The sequence below is a fragment of the Zonotrichia albicollis genome, chromosome 15 (genome assembly GCF_047830755.1).
Source record: "Zonotrichia albicollis isolate bZonAlb1 chromosome 15, bZonAlb1.hap1, whole genome shotgun sequence".
Taxonomy (NCBI): domain Eukaryota; kingdom Metazoa; phylum Chordata; class Aves; order Passeriformes; family Passerellidae; genus Zonotrichia; species Zonotrichia albicollis.
Window position 1 is genome coordinate 9367419 of NC_133833.1, and position 22359 is coordinate 9389777.

The 22359-nt window shown below is 41.7% G+C and overlaps 2 protein-coding genes across 3 annotated transcripts in view; one reads left to right on the forward strand and one right to left on the reverse strand.

Moving 5' to 3' along the window:
- Window positions 1-20903, reverse strand: SEC24A (SEC24 homolog A, COPII coat complex component). Its single transcript, XM_074552491.1, has 23 exons — window positions 20654-20903; window positions 15529-16047; window positions 14009-14167; window positions 12249-12326; window positions 11764-11930; window positions 10977-11149; window positions 9896-9998; window positions 9026-9152; window positions 8563-8672; window positions 8026-8138; window positions 7251-7369; window positions 6564-6619; window positions 6000-6206; window positions 5592-5712; window positions 4879-5037; window positions 4203-4376; window positions 4008-4118; window positions 3488-3663; window positions 2465-2602; window positions 1696-1800; window positions 1465-1557; window positions 863-966; window positions 1-457 (listed from the first exon to the last, which is right to left on the reverse strand). The coding sequence occupies exons 1-23, from the start codon at window positions 20700-20702 to the stop codon at window positions 343-345; spliced, it is 3276 nt and encodes a 1091-aa protein (XP_074408592.1). The 5' UTR covers window positions 20703-20903; the 3' UTR covers window positions 1-342.
- Window positions 20862-22359, forward strand: part of SAR1B (secretion associated Ras related GTPase 1B) — a 13925-nt gene continuing 12427 nt past the window's right edge. The window contains exon 1 of one of the 2 annotated variants that reach the window (XM_074552495.1): window positions 20862-21174. The gene's annotated coding sequence lies outside the window, so the exon portion shown is untranslated. The remainder of the gene's footprint in view (window positions 21175-22359) is intronic. The other variant, XM_074552494.1, reaches the window with a different exon arrangement.

A 22359-nucleotide genomic window follows, 5' to 3' on the forward strand; every position in this document is an offset into this window, starting at 1 on the left:
TTTTGAACAACAAAGAACTCTTTATTTTACAAAATGTATTTCACCTTTTCAGTATTGCCTTTGTAAATGTACTTCATGCTGCAACTACTTACAGTAAAAACACGATTTGCAGCAAATTAAAGGTGCTCAACCAGTTCCAACAGTTTGATTTTTAAGGTACAATATTATGTAGTTGCACATTTGATTCTCAGATGTGGTCCTTTATTTGCTTTAGTTCGTTGAAATCACAGTGAGAACTTCTCATCAACTGCCTCAGGCCACAGATTTAATGAAGATATTACAAGCACAATCATTCTTTACTGCAAAATCTTTCCTTAAAGAAGTAAGCCAAAGGCTAGTGTTTCATTTATTCACTTGCTGCTGTATATGAAGGAGGAATTCATAGTATGATAAGGCTGATTCTGTTCTGTCTTCAATCATATTTTGCAGAAAACTTGATTTCAATGGACTCTCATCCCTTAAAAAAAAATATAAGTGTTTGAGTGGAATTAACATTTGCCATGGGCTACTGTGCATGAGTAAAGTTACAGGTCAAGTGACCAGTCATTTCAAAAGCTTAAGAATATATGAAAATAGGATCTCAAATAGCCTTTAGTAGTGATTAATCCTAATAAGCGCTCTTACCAGCATTTACTTCATTTATCTGACATTAAAAAAGACTAAATGTCATAGAGGAATCCTTAGGTAGTCTTTTGAAATTCTAATTGGAGACAACTCATAAGTCATATCTGTCGTCAAATCTGTCAGGCACAGCACACACTATTGTTAAGAATTCCATTAAGAAAGTTCAGTATATGATATCCAAGTATGTATGGTTAACAGGTTGCTGAAGAAGCAAAAAAGACTGTTAAAACCCACTTACTTTATTATATATAGTATAGGAAAGAAAGGTCTCTGTTCTCTCAGCCAAGAAATGAAAGTTCGTGTTCTGATGGATTCTGCTGTTTCAAGTTCTGGGAGATGTGTCTAAAAGCCAAAGGGTTTCATTAATACAAACTTTTCAGAAAAACAGTAAAAGGAACACTTCAACTAGCCCAACTCATTAGGTATAAAGAAAACCCAGACAGATACATTTTGTGATGTATATTTTCAGTCTTGTCTTCTTTGAAATAGTCAAGAGCACTAAACTCCTGTGAGCAATTAGCTGTCAGAATGGTGATGAGTGAGCTGTGATTGATTCCTGTTCTGTTGCAGAAACGAAAGGATTTCCCACTAACCCACTGTGCTCACTGTTTGCAAGTGTTCTTAGTCTGCTCCCACAGGTCTGAGAAACTCAATCACTGTCAGCCTCTTCCTACTGTGTCTTCATGAGAACAAACTCCAAGAGGTAACAGCAATTATTTCTTTCCTTGGGTCTGGATCTATACCACTAGAGGGCTAATGTGAGTAGTGTATTTTCATTCTCATGCAAATGATATTCTGGCAGCACTGGATGTATGCCTGATGTGCAGAGCAAGCACGTACCATATTCTGTGGTATTGAGCCATAATTTGGAACTCCAAGGACTTGGCTGATAAAACCCTGCCCACAGTTCTTCCCAATCCACATAAACATCACCTGAAAGACACCATCAATAACAACATGAATCCAACCCAAAACACACCTCAGCAGCCCCGAGCATATTTTGGGTTCTCAGAAAGAACACACCAAGTAAACTTGGAATTTTTTTTAATCCCCCCCCCACAGACAACTTACAGAGCCAGCATCCATAAGATAAGCACCATCCCTACTCAACTTCTCCACTGACAGCTGGAGAAGGGGTGGCTGAGGTATAGTTCTGTCATTTATGTTAAGAGCTCCCTAAAAGAAGGATGAAAAACAGTGGTTCACATCTTGATGCAAAAAACAAGAACAGAATGCTAAATAAGAGGGGGATCTATTACACTGAATACTGCAGCTGGACCATTTTTCTCAGTTCAGCTCATGCTATACGTAAATGATTATTTCCCTTATTAATTAGTAATTTACTAATAAATCTTAATGTTTTATTTCAAGAGGGTGAATGTCATCAAATGTATCTTAGTTAATTAGTTCTGGAACTGGAATATCTGATTTGCTATGTACCAAAGATGTGATTCCTAAAATTGTTCAGGGTTTTACATAAACATTCCCTGTTCTCAAAACTGCTTGGTATTTTAAAATAAAGGAAGGTACAAAGGGACAAAAACCACATGATGATGGCTTTATGTATATGTGATTTTATAGCACAAGATAATGACACAAGGCAAAGGTGAAATAAGTTAGGAAAAAACTTTCCCCATCCATAGCAAAGCACAGCTTCTCTCCAGAATTCATCAATCCACTTCCAAATAACAAATGCATAAATGCAACAAGTGGGAGAATATGAAACATTACATTTTAGCTGTGCAGCTTTAATATGGGAAACTTGGGAGATTTCTAACACATTTACTTGCACATCACACAGATCTTTGGGATCAGATTATGTAGCAAGGGCAAGACTCACCTCATCTGTGAGAGTATCGACTCTGTACAGACTGGGATGTGTCATGAGCATGAGGTAAACAAGGGGCTGGTTCTTCACCTGACACATGGTAAAGATGCGCTCATCCAAACGTGTGTTTGTCCCAGTTTGAAATGCTTTCTGCAAACATTTAGGCCTTTAGTTTAACCATTAAAGCAAAGCAGGGTAAGTTGCAGATAAAACACATTGCCTACTGTTTATTTCTAACTTAAGTTTTAAAGACGTATCCTAAGTCTTTTCTCATTATATTTTACTTCTCCATAGTTCTCTTCAGTGTTTCACATAGAAATCATGCAGGTCTCTCTCCTGTTTCTGGATTTTAGAAGTAACCTCGACCTGGCACCATCAGTCCTCTCTTACAGCTGAGATGAAAGCACCCTGAAATACTAACACCTCAAAAATGCTACTTGATGAAATTTAAAAGCATAAATACTTGAGCAGTTTACAGCTGGCTTCAATGTACAGAATCTTAGGTCTGTACTAAAAGAAAGAGATAGTCCTGGCTTGTTGGGACCAAAACTAAAAACTATAAATCCAAGCAGGGCTCTCTCCTCCTACCTGACTGGATCAAATGCTTATCAAGCCTTTCACATGAAAAAGCTCAATATGAACATGCTGGTTAATTCCTAACCAAGATGTATGAATCCAAAACTTCTTTTTGAACCAAGAAACCAGTCTGTCCAACACTTAAAGGACTTCTAGTATCAGTTCAGGGAAATTCAATTAAAAAATACTTACACTGAGCAAATACTGTGAAATGCTTTAAACCTGTTGCAAGAACAGTCAGCCAACTCCTTCTCTTCTGCACCCAGCTCTCTTCTAATACACACTGAGCTGCTGTGTGGATGTACATTTCCAGAGACACACAAAACTGAGATGCCTGAGAAAACACTATCAGTACCCTGACACATTCTCTTCACTAGTCAGTGCCTTTGAATTGTCCTTTTACTTCAGGCTGACCTGCCAAACAATCATGCTCTTGCCTGGCTTCCTTTGGCCTCTTACCTGTTTCAAGAGTGCCAGTATGTAGAGAGGGAAGAGGCGCAGAGAGAAGGGGGCTGTGAGGCCGGGCTGCTGGATGCTCAGCACAGAGGAGCGATAAGCGGCCAGGGAATCAATCACGGCATTGACCAGGGCATCGCGCGCGTCGCTCAGCGTGGCGGAGACGGAGCGGTCCACAGCTGAAACAGGGCAAGGCTCAGATCAGAGGGCTCCTCCCTTGGCAGGATGCAATCACATACATTAACTCCTCTCACTTTATCATATATGTCAGTACAGCTTAAGCTTTTACTGCATTCTAGGGGAAGTGCTTCAGAAAAAAGCTGAGGGGCCACGATGATGCACCAGACTAAGCCTAAGCCCAGGCGATTACACACAGCTCTACTGATCCTTCACCTAAGCCAAGCATTAAAACCAAAACTCTCTTAGGATGAAGGAGAATCTTTTCTTCTAATCCAGAGGATTATTGCTCAGACCTTTAAGGATACAATCCACACATATCCAAACAAGCTCTTAGCACACTCACCCATATTGGCTAAGAGCCCTGTGATGGCCTGCACATCTGCCCCCAGGTACACTTCACTCAGGGTTGTGACAACAGGCAAGCACATCGTGTGCACACGAATTCGCCTTTCACCTGCAAGGAAAGACAACTGTAACCCCCACACTTGTTTTATGAAGCAACACTACAAATGCCACTGTTGGCTCAATCTAACCTTACCTTTGCTGGAGGTGTACAGGAGAGCTGACTGAAAAGAAACCACTTGCATGTCAGTAAGACTCTCTTCCACTGACATCTGCACAGCGTATCCTGCATCTGGGTTTACATTGGGCAATGACAACAAGTCTGTAGATCGCACAAAGAAGTTCCCATGGAAAGTATGAATGGAAAGACCTACAAGATAATAATGAATCAGTCAGGATTTTATAGCTGTGAAGTACAGGCACCACATACAGAGCTCTACATCAATGACTGTACTGGAATGCTCCCTCTCAATGAAATATATTATCTTCAGAAAAGGTAAATGCTACAAACTAACAACTCATCCAAAGAATCCACAAAGCCTAGCAGAAAGTGGGAATTAGCAAGGGAAATCACTGCAGAGTAGTAGAAAGTATCTAGATTATAAAAACAGTCCCTTGTTGAAATCGTTCAGGAAAATTTCCAGTTTTGACCATTATAAACTGGAACTTGGATGCCAGAAAAGACACTGCAAATACAGTATTAAAAAAAATTGTCTTATCTCTGGTACTGAATTTTACTTTTCTAATCTTTGCCTTTCAATCATTTGAGGTTACAAAATAGCTAGAATACCAAAGAAAACATTCCCAAAGAGCAGCAAACCCCCACTTCCCTCTTCTCCACCCCACAAAAATCTAAGAAAGTGAATTCAGACCTTTGGTGCATCTTATCCTCATGACAGCCTCAAACCCAATTTTCCTAGTTAAATATCGCTTCAGTTCCTTTTGCAATTTCTCCACCTGGACAGGGTTGTGTTTATGATGATAAGATTGGTAGTAGTAGACACTACCTGCAGAATACCTCGATATACAACCTGAAACAAAACCAGTATACATTGGAGAGTGGAAACAGCTGCTGCTGCAGTCTTTAAAGTATTAAATTGTTCACACCTGCAAATCACTCAAATGCACAGTTACAGACCTGCCTACAGAGACAGATGTAGCTACAACTATATATTCTAATATGTGATAAATTTCAGGTGTGAAATAATTTTCCATTGACCTGAAATTGCTGTCATTTGAAAGTTTGGTTAAATAGAAAAAATTAATTAAAATGCTAATAAAACTTGTTCTAAAGGCAATGACACTGATGGTTAAAAAGGCATAAAAAAGGAAGAAACTATTTCCACTACTTGTATCAGTAGCACAAGGGTCCTGAGTCACTAAGGGAGCACAAGAAAATAAGTAGTTTAAATCAGGACTTAAAGATGACATTCTATTCACTGTCACTGCGCAGCAAGGACAAGTTTGTATCTTGACACACTAGATTAATTCAAATCAGGTACATCTACTAAATATTAATGTAGATTCTATGCATTTGCTCAAAATACAAGAGTTACACGTCCCAAAAGAGCTTTATATGACTTACCTAGAGAAGCCAAGTCAGAATATTGCCCACTAAGAAGAAATAAATCCACTGCAACCTGTTGTCCTGAGCAGTCCAAGGCCAACTTCTTGTAGAAATCAGTCGATGGTGTCAGATGTATATCCTGTTCACACAGTGGAGTATTACAAAATACAAAGGAAATTCAAATTGATTAATACATTTATTGCCTGCTTTCAGGGACACAATCAATTCTCCATCATTGATTAAAAATATTTTATTTTAAAAAATCAGGTAATTTGCGTTAATATTGCTTGGGTTTTCTTTTGGTTTTTTCTGCTACTTTAAAAGGAGCAAGACAAGCACAAAATTAACCCAGAAGAGGAAATCCCAGAACCACCTAAATGCACAGAACAGAGTTGTTAATACTCCCAAGCTTTCTGCTTTCCTAACCTTTGCTGTTGCTCTTTGGTTTGGCTCCTCTCGTGACTTCAGTGCTCCCATTCCCAGAGATGGGAGCTGTGTCTGGAAGACAGTGATTCTACCTCCAGTGGGGGACATCAGCTTAAAGGCAGCCTGTAATGCAGGCCCCAGAGCACTCTGAGTTTCCAGGGACTTGGTAAACATCTGTGGCAATGTCTTCAGCAGATCTTGAATTAGCTGCAAGTGAGAAAACTGTATTAGGCCTATGAGTCTTCAAGGTTTTCTATTTTATAGCCAAATATTGGCTGTTGGGTCGATATATATATATATATATATCTTGTACAAATACTTAAACACAACCAAGTATTAACACTTCTAATATTAAAATAGTATAGAGAAAGTTCTGGAAAAATTGAAGCACTGTCTTGTTCCAGGTTTGAAAGCACTTACAGTGATAAAAGACCTCTTTTTTTTGCCTCAAACCTGGCATTTGAACAGCTGGTGTTAATGAGCATTAATTAATCAAAAAATTGCCAAACATATCCCCAGTTATGTAAATGTCACTAGTTATGTAAGAAAGTCCTTGCTTCTTACCTCTTTATTTTCATTCAAATTTACTAATAAGTTTTCTGGCATTGGTATAAATACATCTGAAAGGGAAAAAAAGAGAGTTATCTTTTAAAAACACACCAAGCTTTCCCTGACTTTATTTGCCAACCATCATGCTTATAGGAAAAAAATACACAGTTTCAGTGTATTAGCACATGTAAACATAATTTTGTGGATTTTTTCTCATAAGCATTCCTGTGGCTACAATCCCATACTGGAGCAGCAATCAACAGGGCTGAAGGATAATCAAAACTGTTAAATAAAATCACATAGCAAATATTTCCAATGTTCATTCTACCCTGCCCAATAATATCCAGTGAAAGGTGATTTGAAACTAAAGGCAGAAGCACTAAGCACTAGCCACAAGAAAATCTATAGAGAAAGGTATCTAGCATCAGTGTTTGAGATTTCAAGAGGAATCTAGAGATTTGTACAAATTAAACTAGAAGGTAGGAAAGCTGTCTTCATGTTTGAAGTCATGAGCAGCCACAGCATTGCTCAGACATGAGGGAGATGTCTTCATAAACAAACTCACACATATGGTACTTCCAAAGGCATTACTAGAGAGACTAATGGTGTGATCCAGAAACTCCCACCAGATATTTATTTTTAAAGGCTGTCATAACCAGAAGTCACTAATAGGTACTGATCACAAAAACTATTTTTGCATACCTTCAATATCTGAAACTATAAGCATCTGAGGCTGAGAGAGACCTTCCTGAAGACTGTAGAAATGGATTGTGCTGTCAAATGTTATGAAGCCTATTTTTGTTCTAGTGTTCCCAGGAAGCCTGAAAATGAGACATATGGTGTTCAACAAGATGAAATTTCATTTCTGCAGGCTTTTCTTTTTTTTTTTAACATCCACTGCATCTCTCAGTGGTTGTTACCAAGCAGTTAGTTTAACAGCTAGACAGCAAGAGCTTCACTAAGTCATTCTGGAAAGAACACAAACCACAACAAAAAAGGAGCTCATGGTAGAGTCACCTAGCAGGCAGGTGAAAACCTTTTCAGAGGGCAATCAGAAGTGGAAGAAAAAGAATAAATAAACTGCAAAATCCCAATTAGTGTTTATGTAAATTCAAACAGCATGCATTTTATGAGAAGATTATTAGATGTACGACTCTTTTCAGCAAATACTTATCTAAATTTGAGCTTTTAAAAAATACAATTCAAAAGATAAACATGATGCTTACATTCTTTTGGGGATTTATGAAGCACATAGGAAAGAGTCAGACTGAAAATCAAGCCTCAAAATTATCTTTTATACTGGTGTAGCTGTGATGGGAAAAAGACTACAGCTTTGGGGCACATTTTAACACAACACTGGCCATTGTTTGCCCACACTAGAAAATTGTCTTCCACACAGAAAGAACTGGCATGTTGGTGTCTACCACAAGTTTCTTAAGATGAATGAAAATTAGAGATTTTAAACAGAAGTACTTACGAGTCCAGATTGTCTAAGAGGGTCTGGCAGACTGTGTTCAAGTATCCTGTCTCGACTGCATTGTGGGACACATCAAACACAAAGAGGTACACGGGGGGCTGGGGTGGGCGCAGCTGAGCAAAGAAAAGATCACCTTTAATTCTCAAACAGCATTTATTACATTGGGCTTATTCATTTTATTCCAAGTTTAAACTGCTAAAACAGCACACAGATGATAGCTAAAATTTCTGGATGCATTTGCCTCTTATTTGGTAATACCAAAATTCTAGTTTTCTTCCAAAGATACTACATATTGCAAATACAGAACACTGACATATTCCAGACACAGAATGCCTACATATTCCAAATACAGAGTAACTTTGACATCATAAATGTTTAAAAGTGAACTCTCTGAGATCTTCCCCATGAGTTCTCAGATACACTCCTTAAGGCAACAGCTTCTGAACTGGAAAGCATCCTCTCAAACAAAGCTTTCTCTGACATCCCTCTGAAAATAAAACAAATGGAGAGAAGACGTAAAAGTAAATAAAGCCTTACCATGTATTCAGATGGAGCCATAAACTCAATAGTAGCATTCTGGACTTCAGGTCTTTTATGAGGTTCTCCATAAACTCTTGTCACAGGATTATATAGGAATTCTTCAGGAACTATGCAGATAAGTTTATATATTAGTATTTCACACTAGTATTGGCTATGCTGTATTTTAAAACAAATATATCAACTCTTTTGTGGCTGTTGGGCAACAATGGAGAACTACACCAGGCAGTGGAGTTTTTACACTTGTGCAAGGTACTGTGAGGGACTACTTAGGCTCATCATGGTTCTTTAGGGACACCACTGGCACTGGGAAACATTTCTCATGACTCCCAGCAAGACTGACAACAATCCCCCTACTGCTGTGGCCAGTCTCAAAGGCCAAGGTTAATTGCACCACTTAAGGTGCTGCAAGGTTAATTGGGAAAGGTTAATTGCAGCCCTTTCAAGCACATCTAAAACTTACCATCATTGACTCTATAGCACAAATTGCATTTCCACCTCCTCTGGTCCAGGAAGCTGACAAAGGGGTTGATGTACGTCCGGCAGGAACGACATCTCACAATAATACTGGAAGTGACCACTGGCAATTGCTGGAAAAGAAAAGTTTCCTGTTTTACAGCATCCTCACCCTGCAGCTGCTCATCTGTGGTAACAACACCACCCACACTGAGCTGCCTAGTGAGGCAAAGAATCCTTGTTGAAAGAAGGAGTATTTCTGCATCCTCACAGCACCACTGCAATTCCTTAATTAAACAGGTAGGAACTGAGCTCTAACATATTTGACTGTGTGGATTCCCTTTCCAAGCCTCAAATTCTTGAATTTTACACTGATGGTTTAAGATCAAGTCCTCACCCAATACAGATCAAAAGCATCTTTGAAAAATCAATTAAAGTGAGAAAAAACCCAATGTTTAAGAAAGACACTGCTAAATTCAAAGTCTTCTGGTTATTTAATGACATCCAAATCCCTTCAACTTTGTCAAGCCTTGAGTTTAGAATTAGCACTAGGTCTGAAATTAATAACTACAACTGATACATGACAACCTGGAATTAAGTTGTCTTCTATCACAGTCCAAATTCTGTGCTGCCTTTAAGCTTTTGGTTTTCTGAGGTTTGGGAGGCTTTCTTTTTTATTAAGAAGTGAGACCTGAAGGCTTAAATACGGTAGGGAAAAATAATAGCAATCTGTATGGAATAAGGAAATGTCAGTTACTATGGTAATTCTTCAAGGCCAAGATACCTGTCCTTGTTTTATAATTCATTGTCCATTGTCTGGACTCTGGTAAAGGCATAGTTGATATTTCAGCAGTAAAGTTTTGAACATTTCTCATACCGATAAGTCTTTGAAAGGATGAAGCAGGAGCCCCAAAGGAAGTTTGGCTTTATTCAATAAGGCCTGAGTTTGAGGAATGTTAGTCAGGGTACAGCGGAACAACCTACATGGATGACAAAGGGTTATTTTCAGAGGCTTTCAAATAAATTATGATTTCAGTAGTACAGTATATTTTTCTAGAGCTGCTAATGGTGAATTTCTGTTTCCAGATGAAAGATCTCTATCTCTGTCAAATTATTTTGTTTCTGAGCTTGACCCACAGTACATACTTTGAGTTCTTGTTTCATACAAATGATCTTTACACAGAACTCAGTGTCATTTTAGTCACCCAAGTCAAAGCTAAGCCTAACAATATTCAAAGTTGCACCAAATCTTTATATACTAAATGTTATTTTGGAATAAATCAGAACCAGCAATGTTTAAAAGGTGGTTTTTAAAACATAGTAACTATAAACAATCCCACAATCATTTTCTGAGTGTTGAGCACTCAGCAGCTTCTACAAGGTGCAGATCTATGTGGCAGATTTGCAAATCAAGTCCAGCTTGTTTGCATGAACAACGTCACAAAGGCGCTGTTATTTCCTTTATCTACCATAAAAACATTTGCAAAGCAGAAGTCCCTGGCCATTCACAGTTTGGTTGCTCTCATCAGAGAGAATAACTGGTTAACCAACTGCCAGTCTCTTGTTTGAAATTTCATTTACTCCATTGTTTTAAATGGTTACTTTTCAATACAGAGGTCACCCATGTTTCTTCAGGCACAATCCTTTTGGTGTACCTCACCTGACTGAATTAACTGTAATTTTATATCTTCTCATTCATACTCACTGCCAGGCATAAAACTTTTATATTGTACCTATCTACAGCTGCCTTGTTAACTAATTTTTCCTCATACTTTCTACAAAGATGATTTTTCCCCCTTCAAAGTTAAACCCACTTATTGCCTTTATTGTAACAGTGAAGCCTATTCTCAATATTTTCTACTCATAAAATTAAGAAAATATTTTGTGAAATTATGTTTATAAGCAGGAATTTAAATTTCTATCTATTTTGATGTATTATAGCAAATGCATAATCTTACTCAGGATTGCAGTTGAGCTTCTGGATGTCTTCATGCAAGTTGGGGACAGGAGCCTTCAAAAGGGTGGTAGGAAGAATATTTCTTTCTTGAAGAAGATTCACAGGTCTTAACCCTTCCTGCTGTAGACTCAGGCCAGCCATTGATGCAGTTAAGTGATTAGTGCCCAGGACAGGCTAGAGACAAATCAAATTTCACAGATTAGCACCAAGTACTTGGATGAAATCCATAATCTGTTTAAAACCACATCTATATCCCTTCCAGTTTGTTTTGCCCATGTACTAACTGCCATTGTCTCAATGTATTTAGAAATGCTGGTTGTCACATGAACATCACTTATGTATGTAACATAACAGAGGAAAAAGGCATAAATTGCCTATAAAACTGTTGAAATACAGAGGCTCAGCTGGTGAAAGTGTTGGTCAGTTCACTTGGAAAGTTGAACTTGGAAAGTTCAGGAAAAGAAAAACCAAACACTTCAGCTAACAATAACAAAGCCACTGAAGAGAAACATGCCAAAAGCAGCTGAAAGTTTCAAAAGAAACATCCTGAACAGATCTGAGGGTGGAACACTTCACAAAGAGCTGGCACACAGCTTTTCCACAGTGGTACCAAGGCACAGGCAAAAGCATTAATTCTGGCTATGTCTGTCCTCTTGAACAATTGGTGCCCAAACAGGGAACAAAAGAAACAGCATCCTAGGGACACACAGCACCTACCAACCATCACTTTTCTTTACCCACACACCCCACCAGAGGTAGTGCTGAGACAGAAACCAGACAACCTTTACCTGCTGGAAATGTTTTGATCCATCTGGATATTGCAAAGCAGCTGCATTCATTCCTGGGGCTCCAGGTGGAGAAGCATGTTGGTAGCCTGGAGGTAAGGCAGGGTAAGAATACCCAACACTTCTATTCATCTTCAGATTTGGGGCTGCAGGAGAATGGTGTGGAGTTGCTGGAAGCAGAGTAGACAGACACTTAATTGCTGAAGAACTGTATTTTACTTGAGGCATTAGTACAACAGGAGAGCTGCCTGTTTAGTTTCTAAGTCTGAAAAATGCAGCTGCTGTCAACTTTGCAAAGGGCTCTTCACCTACTTTACATATCACAGGCTAACACATGCTAATTGTCAATGCTTCAAATTTCACATTTAGCTTCAAGACAGGCATTGAACCAAGTACATATGTTTGTAGACAAATGATTAAACTTCTATCTTTCCCAGACTCTTAAAAGTTCCATAATAGTAACAACCAGTTTTACCCCAAAGCCTTACCCATGAGGCCACCACCTTCAATTGCATCATAGCTGTTTTGCACTACAGACCCATCACTGGCAGCAGATCTGGCATCACCTTTAGAGAAAAACAACCACAGGAAAAATTTGCACAAGTTCTGAAGAAGTTTTAATGAGGTAACTGCAAAAAATATCCTACTTGCTGGATGAATATTAAGATAAGCATAGTTTGAATCTACTTTAGTTTTGACCCAGGATGAAAATGAATTAAATATACTTTGTCCTCTTTCTCATACACACATCCCTTGCAGATGTGACCTCAACAAAGGACATTCATAAAACATCACAATCTTTTTTTTTTTTTAAGGAAAATGAAAGTCCTTACACTTCTGGTTGAAAAATCTTTTATGACTCCTTCCAATTAGGGATTTGCCATAGCTTCCAAGCCAACATGCAGCAAAAGGTCAGGGGATGCTCCCTCCTCAGCAGAGGAAGTCTCTCCAGGATAGCTGTAGTTTTCCAAGTAACCTGTAGCTTAGGGTTCCTTAGTAACCTTCAGCTTAACCCTGAAGATTTTTTTCCCCTAATAATTCACAGAAACACCAAATTCCCTACACTTACACATTTAGTTCACTACTGCTCAGCAAACAGCAACAGCTCTGACACAGTCACACACCAGCCAAGATAGAATTTCTATCAAAGATAGGAAAAACCTTGAAACTCAGAGAGTGCTCCCAAAGGACAGTTTTTGGTAAGCCAACTATGTCTAAATATACTAACACAACTATATATTGCTAAGGACAAGTAGGTACTCTATTTTTATTACCATTTTTTATAAAAATCTCCAAAGATGACCCAAAAAAAGGAACTTACATTACACACTGAATCTTCCTAGCAGCAATCAAACTGCTTCATAAACTAAACATTTTTATCTCACCAGGGCTCTGGAAATGTTTCTTTTCACGATGAAGAAAATATTTTCTAAGCAAAAGCTGTTTCTAATGCATTTAATACATTCCAAACAAAGTTAAATCTGAATATACTATTCTTGTGCTCACAGAGCTACCACACACAAGAAACTGTCAATCTGAACATGCAAGGAACCAACAGCTTTGACAGAACTGTGTTTGTAAAAATAAAGCTGCCAGCTCACACATGGCCCCATCCAGCATGGGCACTAAATGCCAAACAACTGGAGTCTGTCTGATACAGAGCCCTGGGAGTTCCTGAACAATGGCAGATTTGTGCAGGGCCCACAGGAGACACTAAGTCAGGTGTCTGTCCTCAACAGCTGCCACTTCACAGCCTCTAGGAGCTTCCTTCAGCAAGCTAACAAATGCAAGATGTGTATTTCAGTGATTTTACACAGAGAAGAATAAGGTACAGCCACACTGACAGCAAGGAATTGCAAGGTCCACATTTTCTCTCTCCTTGTACACAGGGAGTCATACATGGACTTCTGCCCTGACAGCAGTAGGGACACAGAGAAATGAGATCTCTATCACTTTACAACACACAAAAGCAAAAAAGCAATGCCAACTACAGCAGACATGCCCATGTAAAACAGCACTTGGAAATCTATTTTCAACTGTTAATTTCTTAAATTTTATAATGTCTGCTTACAAGAATTTTTCTTCTGTCTAGGTCCTTACCGACTCTTTTCAGATTAAATTATTAGCTGTATCAGTATCAATTTTACAATTTGAGTTTCTCATAGAACAACGTGCTTGCCTTTAAAAGTTGCATATTACAGCAAGTTGCAGTGTTTGAATTCAACATAAAGAGCAAATTGTTTCTTACCTTCTTGGTTTACAGCTGACTGTAGCATGGACTGTGCACCAGGTGCTCCTGCTACTGCTGCTGGTGGCCTAGGGGGACCACCAACAGGTGGAGGTCCTAAAGGTGGCCTTGGAGGGTGGAGGGGAGTTAAAGGCTGAGTCACTGGTGGAGGTGCAGATCCTATAAAGAGATTAACTTTTAGGAGGAGTTTAACTCAGCTGGAAAAAAATCACAAAAGTTTTGTTACAAAAATGCACAGAATGAATTTTAAATATTCTTGTTACTCAGAGGATGAATGGCATGAGATACATAAATCCTAACGTGGGTAGAAGGTCTCAACTTCATTTCTCATTCCAGGTTCCTGCAATTACTGATCTCCTTCAGCTTTTTGTTGCTATTGTTGGTAAGAACTTCAAGATGTACAAAAAAATATCCCAACTCTATAACTAAGTCTGGAATGATCACCAAAAAAGTTTAATTAAAGTGATCATTGCTATACAAAAAAAAAAAAACATACCAGGGAAATGGCTCAGGAGGATTGAATGCATATAAAAATTACTTATTCCACACACTTCCTCTCATTTCATATGCCACTTTCCAAAATTTCTCTGCATTTTCCTCACTAATTTCAAACTACTAACTGCTTACTCCAATTAAGTGCCAGAAACAGTTTAATAAATTCTGCAAGCTTAAGACATTTTGAACAGCATAAGAAAATTACGCAGGCATATAACAAAAAAAACTACTATCAATAAAAATCTCTAATGAAGCTAAAAGTGCTTAACAAGAAAAATTATTTGCTTTTACATGAAAATATTTCTGTACATAAGTCCTGTTTGCATGCTTAGTGAGAAAAAACCAACATACAACAGTTTGGCAAAGAGAAACTTGAGTATTAATTGTGTTTCCATAACAATCACAAGTTGCACAATAGAGCTATTTTGTATTAGAAAAGCTTCTACCATTGCATATACCAGCAGTAAAGCAGTAGGAGCAAAGTCTCCTACTTTTAGAGGACTTTCTGAAGATTGACAATTATCATTAAATGTGAAAATTACAAGTTTGGGGGAAGGAAGCTTTCCACTGAACTGACCTCTATTTCAACAGCACAGAATGCTTTTCAGTTTCCAGGCTGTGCTCCAGTTATTTGCATCAACCTGACAGGCTCTTCAGAAAATTACCTGAATTAAGTGGTTACTGACCAGGCTCACTGAACAGAGCTCGTTTTCAATGGTGAAGTGCTGGACTGGAACATACTAATGCTTCATGGGCTACCCCAGGAAATGGTGTAGATCACACAAACAGCATCACCCACACACAGCATCCCAAAACAATGGGACATCATTCAGGAGTTACCACCCACCCTGGGCACAGCACTTTCATTCCTAACCCAAAGAAAGCACCCAGGTATTTCTGATGAGTGTATCTGCTTTAACAATCTTCCACAAGCAAAATGTTACTGCAGAGTCAGTTGTATACTCATTATGTTAAAAGTTCATTGACAAACATTCATTGGTAAAATATCACAAAGTTCTGATTACCTGGCTTCATGTAGCTGTTCTGCAGTGGAGGAGCCCCTGGAGAAGCAGCATATTGATAACTCCCTGCAGGGTTTGTACTCCCTGGCAATGATGATGGAGGCTGAGCCCCTGCCCCAGGCACAGGAGCCAAATGGCTTGTTTGAGCCCCAGGGAGCTGGCTCCCAGGGCTCTGGCTGAACTGCCAGTTTGAAAGCACCGCTGGGCTGGCTCCAGGAGGAAAGCTCCCAGCACATGATACAGCAGCTGAGTTCTGTAATGCAGGTGGCAGCACTTGTGGAACAGGACCTGGCTGTTGTACTGGTGACCCAGAGAAAGCTGCCACTGGTGGTCTATTGAGAGTCTGGCCAGGTCCTTGGAAGTTGTTTAATTGAGAAACATTCTGAGAGCCACTGTAGCTGTACTGTCCAGAAGACTGATGTGGAGGAACCTTTGCTGGCAGCTGATGGGAGTAGGATCCTGGAACTGCAGGGCTGTATCCCTGGCCTTCTGGGGAATGCATCAGCTGATTCTGAACAGGGCCTGGAATGAAAAAAAACTACACTCTTTAGAAAGTCAGTGCTGTATATCACATCTGAAAATAAAAGATGTTCTTGTGAATGTCTTTCCTTAGGATTTTATTAGTCTCCAAGCCATTTTTAATTTAAACCATTAGGTGTGACAGAAGTACTACTGCAAGGAACATGAATTGAGCAGTATTTTGCTATTGACAGTTACATCTTTGTTTTGTTTTACAGAACCTTGAAACCACTAAGCATTCCAGTACCATCAAGACTGAAACTCAGACAGGATCCCATCCAGTCCTCAGAAACCCCCAAAGGCAAGCAGCCCACAGAGGAGCAGAATCCCACAGCACAGGCAGCAGCACACAGCAGCAGAGCAAAAGTGGAAGATCCATTACGTAAGAGCTCCATTTCACACCATGGCTGACAGCAGGCACACGTCAGCTTACCACAGTGACACTGCCAGCCAAGTGCCAGCATAGGTCACCATGCTGCTTCTCAAGTGACTGAGTCAATCCATGAAAGTTTCTGCAGTTAATTTTAGTATGAGAACTATCAGTACACATAGGGCTCATGTGAGTGGCCAGCTGGTCACCAACACAGAAGGAAGGGTAAGTTTATCATAAAATAATTCATCAGTCAGGAAAAAAAATACTTGACAGGTTGATGATGCTCTTTATGCATATGTTGGTTGGTATACATGAAGTAAGTTTTACTCATTTGAAGAAAAAAAATGAAAAAAAAAAAAAAGGTTAATAACTCTCCAAAGAGTAAACAACACATCAAATTTCTGCTTTACAGAGGAACAGGCTGACAGAATCCCATGGGATTTCCACTGCAATAAGAGCTCCATCAAGAAAGGCACTACTACAGATTGTTCATATCATTGCCACAAAATGGACATGCTGAAGAGAGACTATCAATTTTCAAGTGAAATCCTTCTGAGCAGAACACATGAGATGCTGCAGGCCACAGCCAGCTGTGACTCCTTCACAACTACCACAACACTTTCCAGTGTTGTGTCACTCGGTTCAGCCAGTCACACTGTGGCTCTCATCCCCTAAAAACACAGCTCAGATACTGGAGACATTCCACACACACAGTTACACATTAAAAAAAAGATAGCTGGTTATTAGAATGTAATGGTTACATTCTGAAAGGTGAGCAAGTTCACATTTCCAAGTTAAAGTAACTCACACATTTCTGACAATAAATTAAGCTAAATGCAGAATACATTGAAATTCTTAGTTAGGAGAAACACTGCATTAAACATTCTAGAAAACCTTAGGCTCTGGGTCACACACAGCTGTTAATTCACTGAATATTGCACAGGTCCATAGAATTACTATAGTGCTAGTGATCTCATCCTCACTGCCTCTTCTTTGTACATAAAAGCTACACACCATATTATTCTCCAACCATTAATTTCAACCTGTAATTTATCATTCAGTTAGGAAATCCAGTTATACCCTACTGTCCCTACAATGCTGCTCATAGATATTTGCAGTTAATAATTCTCTAAAATCAAGGCTGTTTAAAGAAAAAGCTCACCAAGATGAAAATGCTTACAGTTATGAGTAACCTTCAAAAACTACCCTGCAGTCTATCAGATGGCTTTCCAAGAATTGATTTACAAACCCTATTGGCAATTACACTTGATAACTTTAAAAATGATGAATTCTTATCAAACCTTCTAACTGCATCCACACAAACACTGATATAACATCAGTATAAACTGTAGGAAAAATACAGAACAAATACAAATTGATTTATTAATTTGATTTTTCACCTTAGGGCATGACTCTATCCCAGGCAGAAATCAGAGTATTTGGATTGCTCTCTTATGCACTGTTTTCTCTGCTTGAGGAGAAAACAGTGGAAGTGAGGTGATATCAAAACTGACCTACTTGATATTTTCTATGGCATTTTATGCAAAAATATAAATGTTCCAACTTCAATTTTATTTTTAAAGTCAGAAGCACAATGCAAAGTCTTGACATCCTCATGTAATAGTTTATGTTTCCAAGACAAGTCTGCACTAAGCTGCCAAAAAAAGCTATAGAAATAGCACTAAGGGACAAAATCCCTTTACAAAGAGTTTCATAGTACACAAAAACTTTTCAGGACTTGTTGCTGGGTTGCAGCCAGATCCCCATCTTGACCTGACTTCTTCACTGAGACCCATCAAGGAGTATCTAGGCTGTCCAGCTTTCCCCAAATGGTGCTGTTTTCTGTGCAGCCAGAAACAAACAAGGAATTCTGTGTGGACTGAAGAGCTATTTCATCTGTACAGCAGCAAAACAGCCAACACTTGGAGACCACAGAAATGAATTAGTGATAGAAGAAAGGCCACCTATTTAACATCAAAAGTCTCCTCTGCAACAACACAAGGCCATTTAATGTTTCTGAGAGATCAGGAATAGCACCAGAATATGTATGAAGGTCGCTTGATGGTTTTATGAAATGCTCAAAGTACTAATGTGGACAGGCAGGATCCAAGTTGTGTTTTCTGCCACACAGAATTTCACTGTCCCCTACTCCAAGCCAGTCACTCAGCACATCACTTTTGCCAGCCACAAATTCTCCAAGCTCCAGGGAGATGCAAGGATAAACACTCTGATAAGTTACATCCCAACAGATGCTGTGGAATCAGTCACCACCAGTGTCCACTTCACCTGAGTCTGACCCACTGGATTCCAAACCCAACAGCTCCTAAAGCACCTCATGACATCAAAGCACCATGCTAAGGTACCACATGAGAAGAGCAAAACATTCTAAAAGAATTGTTTCTCCTTCTTGCTTGCACTTCAGATCTATCAACTGGAAAGCAAATTAGACACCTGCAATTAAATGAGTACAGAATACTGGTCCTATTAAAAGACAAACAGAGATGAAGGAGAGGAAGGTTGTTGCTAAGCAACCCAAAGCTCTGTGCTAAACAATTTCCCGGGCAGCACACGGTGCTGCTGTGACAATTTACTGCCTTGGTGGCCATGCAAGCTCGGGGAGTTACCTGCAAACACTTCAGCAAGCAACAAGTTGCAAGGCAGGGCTGACAGCTGGAGAACAATTTATCATCCTGCTGACAGTCTGCTTTCCTCACAGACCACTGCAAGCACCACCACAGCACTCAGTACCCCCAAAACTGTTTTATAAAGCTCTGGTGTCAGTATAAAGAGCAAGGATCACAGCATCCTCTCAACACACATTTTAAACAATGCTATGAACAGTCCATGCTTGAACAATTTGATTTATTTCAAAGGCCAGCAAACCAAGCCTTATCTCTAACACACCGTAACTACTGTTTAATTTGCATAACTCTACATTTCAGTTCTTTATTTTTCATACACCTGACAGCTGAACAGCCTGAAATTCCTCTTTCTCGGCTGCCTCTCCATAACTTCCATTATGTGTTTAATCTGACACTAGGGAAATGAGCAAACATAAAGCCATGCCAGTCGGTAAATCATCCCACTCAGTTACTCCATTAGCTAACATTCCCTTTGTACAGCCTCTCCAGGACAGAGCCTCTCTCTCCACATTATATTCATTCTCTTCCCACTCCCTTGACCCTAGAAGCAGCTACACAGTTAATTGCAAATTGTCGTTTTGCTGATGACTTTGAAGAAAAGCAATAAACACACTGTGCAGGAGGAGGGGGAAGAAAAATCAAAAGATCTCATTATAACTGAACTGCTTATGATGCAGCACAGCTACTGAAACACACAAGTGTATAATTAAGGCAGCAAGTGCAGAGGATGTGTATGTGAAATCAGGAGTCACTTCCATCAGCACAGATTTGCACACATGCCACGAAAACAGACACAGAGACGAGGCTGGCCCTGCATTTTTTATTCCTATATTAAAACACCGGCTAGTAAGCTCAGTTTCACCTTCAGCATCTCGTTGTAAAGAAACGCATTTTGAGGGGAAGAAAGTAATGAAGACTTTCGCAGCTGGCAGCACACAGAAGCAGATAATGTCGGCTTTACGGGAATGACAAGATAAGAAAGCCCCGCAGCGCCGCGGGCTGAGCTCAGCGATAACCACAGTGCCACATGTACAGCCCCGTTCCAAAGGGTCAAACCTCGGCTGTGTCACCCGTGTCACCGACAGGGACCCACCGGGGCTGAGGGCCGGCCCGGGCCAGCCCGTGCAGCACGGACAGGGGCTCTGTGAGAGACGCTGCCGTTCATACCGACACACAGATGGACTCTGGGATACTTCTGCCATTAAAATACATCACAATGAAGCTTTATTTTGTCTGATGAGTGGCTCTGTGCTTTTCTCAGTGACACCGGGGGCAGGGTCACCTCGGCCCCGCTCCCACCGGCCCGGCCGCCCCGGGGTCCCGGCAGTGCCGGCTCCGCCGCCGCTCCGTTCCTGCTCTCCGCCCCGTTTAGCCCGGCAGCGGGCGTCCGGGCTGCCCCGCCGAGCTCAGCCGGGTGTGAGCCAGCACCCGTCCCCAGAACCCCCTCCCCGCGCTCTGCCCACGGGCACCGGCCCCGGCCCCCGCTGCCCCGGGGCGAAGGGCGGCCTGGGCCCGGGGGAAGAGCCCCGCGGCGGGAACCGTGCCCGCCAGGCCCTATCCCGCGCCGAGCCCCGCGAGCCCGCCCCTCACTCACCGTTGCTGTAGGGCTGCTGGCCGGCGGGGGCCCCGGCGGGCTGGGCCATGGCTCGGCCGGCTGCGCTCGGTGCCGCCCGTGTGGCGGCGCCGGGCCGGGCGGGGGGGACGGACCCACCGGAACTGCCGGGCGGCGCGCGCAGCCGCACTGCGGACACGTGGCACTTCCGGGAGAGGCGCTGCGGCTGAAAGGGGCGGGGCCGGAGGCGGGGCTGGGCGGGCACGCGGAGGGGCGGAGCCGCGGAGCCGAGTCACACCGAACCGAACCCAGCCGAACACGGCCGAGTCACACCGAACCGGGGCGAGCCCAGCCGAACCCAGCCGAAGGCAACCCCGTAGAGACCACGCCCGCCCATCCGGACAGAGCCGAGTCCATCCGAACGCAGACGAGCCCAGCCAAGTGTGTGCGCCGCGGGTGCCGGTGCCGGAAGGAGCGGCGGGGGGCGGAGCGGGCGCAGCCAGGGTGAGTGTCGGTGTCGGTGCTACCCAAGTCCCGGAGCACCTCAGGCTCGGCGGTACCGGGTGAGCGGGGCGGGCGGTGAGGGGTCTGTTCTCCCTAGCAGGACGCTGGGCCGTTCCCGTGTCCTGCCGGGAGCGGCCTCCGGGCCGCGGCTGGGCCTGCCTGGGGGTCCCAGCGCGCCCCGACGAGCTGCGGCCTGCGCGGGGCCCGGGGCCGGCCGCTCCCCTCCCTTCCCTCCTATTCCTTCTGTCGCCTCCTTTCTTGCCCCCGGCACTGCCCTGGGCTGCTCGGGCCGCTGGCGGCACCAGCCGGTCCTGGGGCTGTCACGGTGCTCGCAGGTCCCGAGCAGCGCTGCCTCCGGGGGTCTGTGTTGGTGAGGGGCGTTAAGGAACCCCGTAACCCACGGGTGCCCTGCAGCATCCCTGGGCCGTCTGCCGCCTTGTATCGACCGGGCAATGCTTGTTTGAAGTGTTGTTATGTCTTCAGAAGTTACTGCTTTTAAGGGTTTTGTTCCCTGTCAGTGAATGTTCGGCAGCCCTGCAGCGAGGATGTGCTCTGACAGCTGGGCTTTGTGAGCCAGGGCTGCCGAAACCTCTGCACCAGCTGCCCTTGGGAACTCGTGGGTTGTAGTGCTGTTCTCATAGGCAAACTCTGCTGGCTCAAAAATTAGTTGCTGTCAAAAAATTATCAAAATACTTTTAGAGAGTCTACGCTTTTACCTAATTTTCTAACTATGTCTTTCCTTAGCTCTTAAAATACAAAATCCAAGTGCAGTTTCAAATCAAAGAATAAACTGTGTTGTAGAATCTCAGTTTATCCACTGAGTTTCCTAGAGATTTTTACTTTTGTTGCATGTGGTAATATTTAATAATGTTATGGTGATCATGTGTGAAATTACAGCTTTCAAGTTATCGTGTTTCCATCCTGCTTGAAAAACTAAAAATACACCCTTGGCAGTAGGCTTTAAGCCATTGCTTGCAGGTTGTGGTTTCAGACTGAGCTGTGGCTGAAAGTGATGTTTGGTGCTCTCAGGCTGGACTGAGATCTCTTCTCTTTTGCTGACAGTCCCCACACAGGTGTAGCACAGTGTGTTCCCAGTTCATGCAGAGCTGTTCTCATGGGCGTCACTGGTTTCTGTTTCCTCATTGTCCCATAAAGGCATTTAAAATGCTCTTTAAAAGCCTGATATTGTCTCTTACCTTGGCTTCAAGAGCCTTCAGAAGTGAGCACTGTCCTAAGGTTTGGAA

Bases quoted from the DNA above. Each gene is read 5' to 3' on its own strand.
- SEC24A (XM_074552491.1), bottom strand. From the start codon at position 20,702: ATGGCCCAGCCCGCCGGGGCCCCCGCCGGCCAGCAGCCCTACAGCAAC. The intron at 14,168-15,528 runs GTAATCAGAACT...ATCTCTTTATAG, and splicing joins GAACAGCTACATGAAGCCAG to GATCTGCACCTCCACCAGTG. The intron at 3,664-4,007 runs GTGAGTGTGCTA...GCCCTGTTTCAG, and splicing joins AGGGCTCTTAGCCAATATGG to CTGTGGACCGCTCCGTCTCC.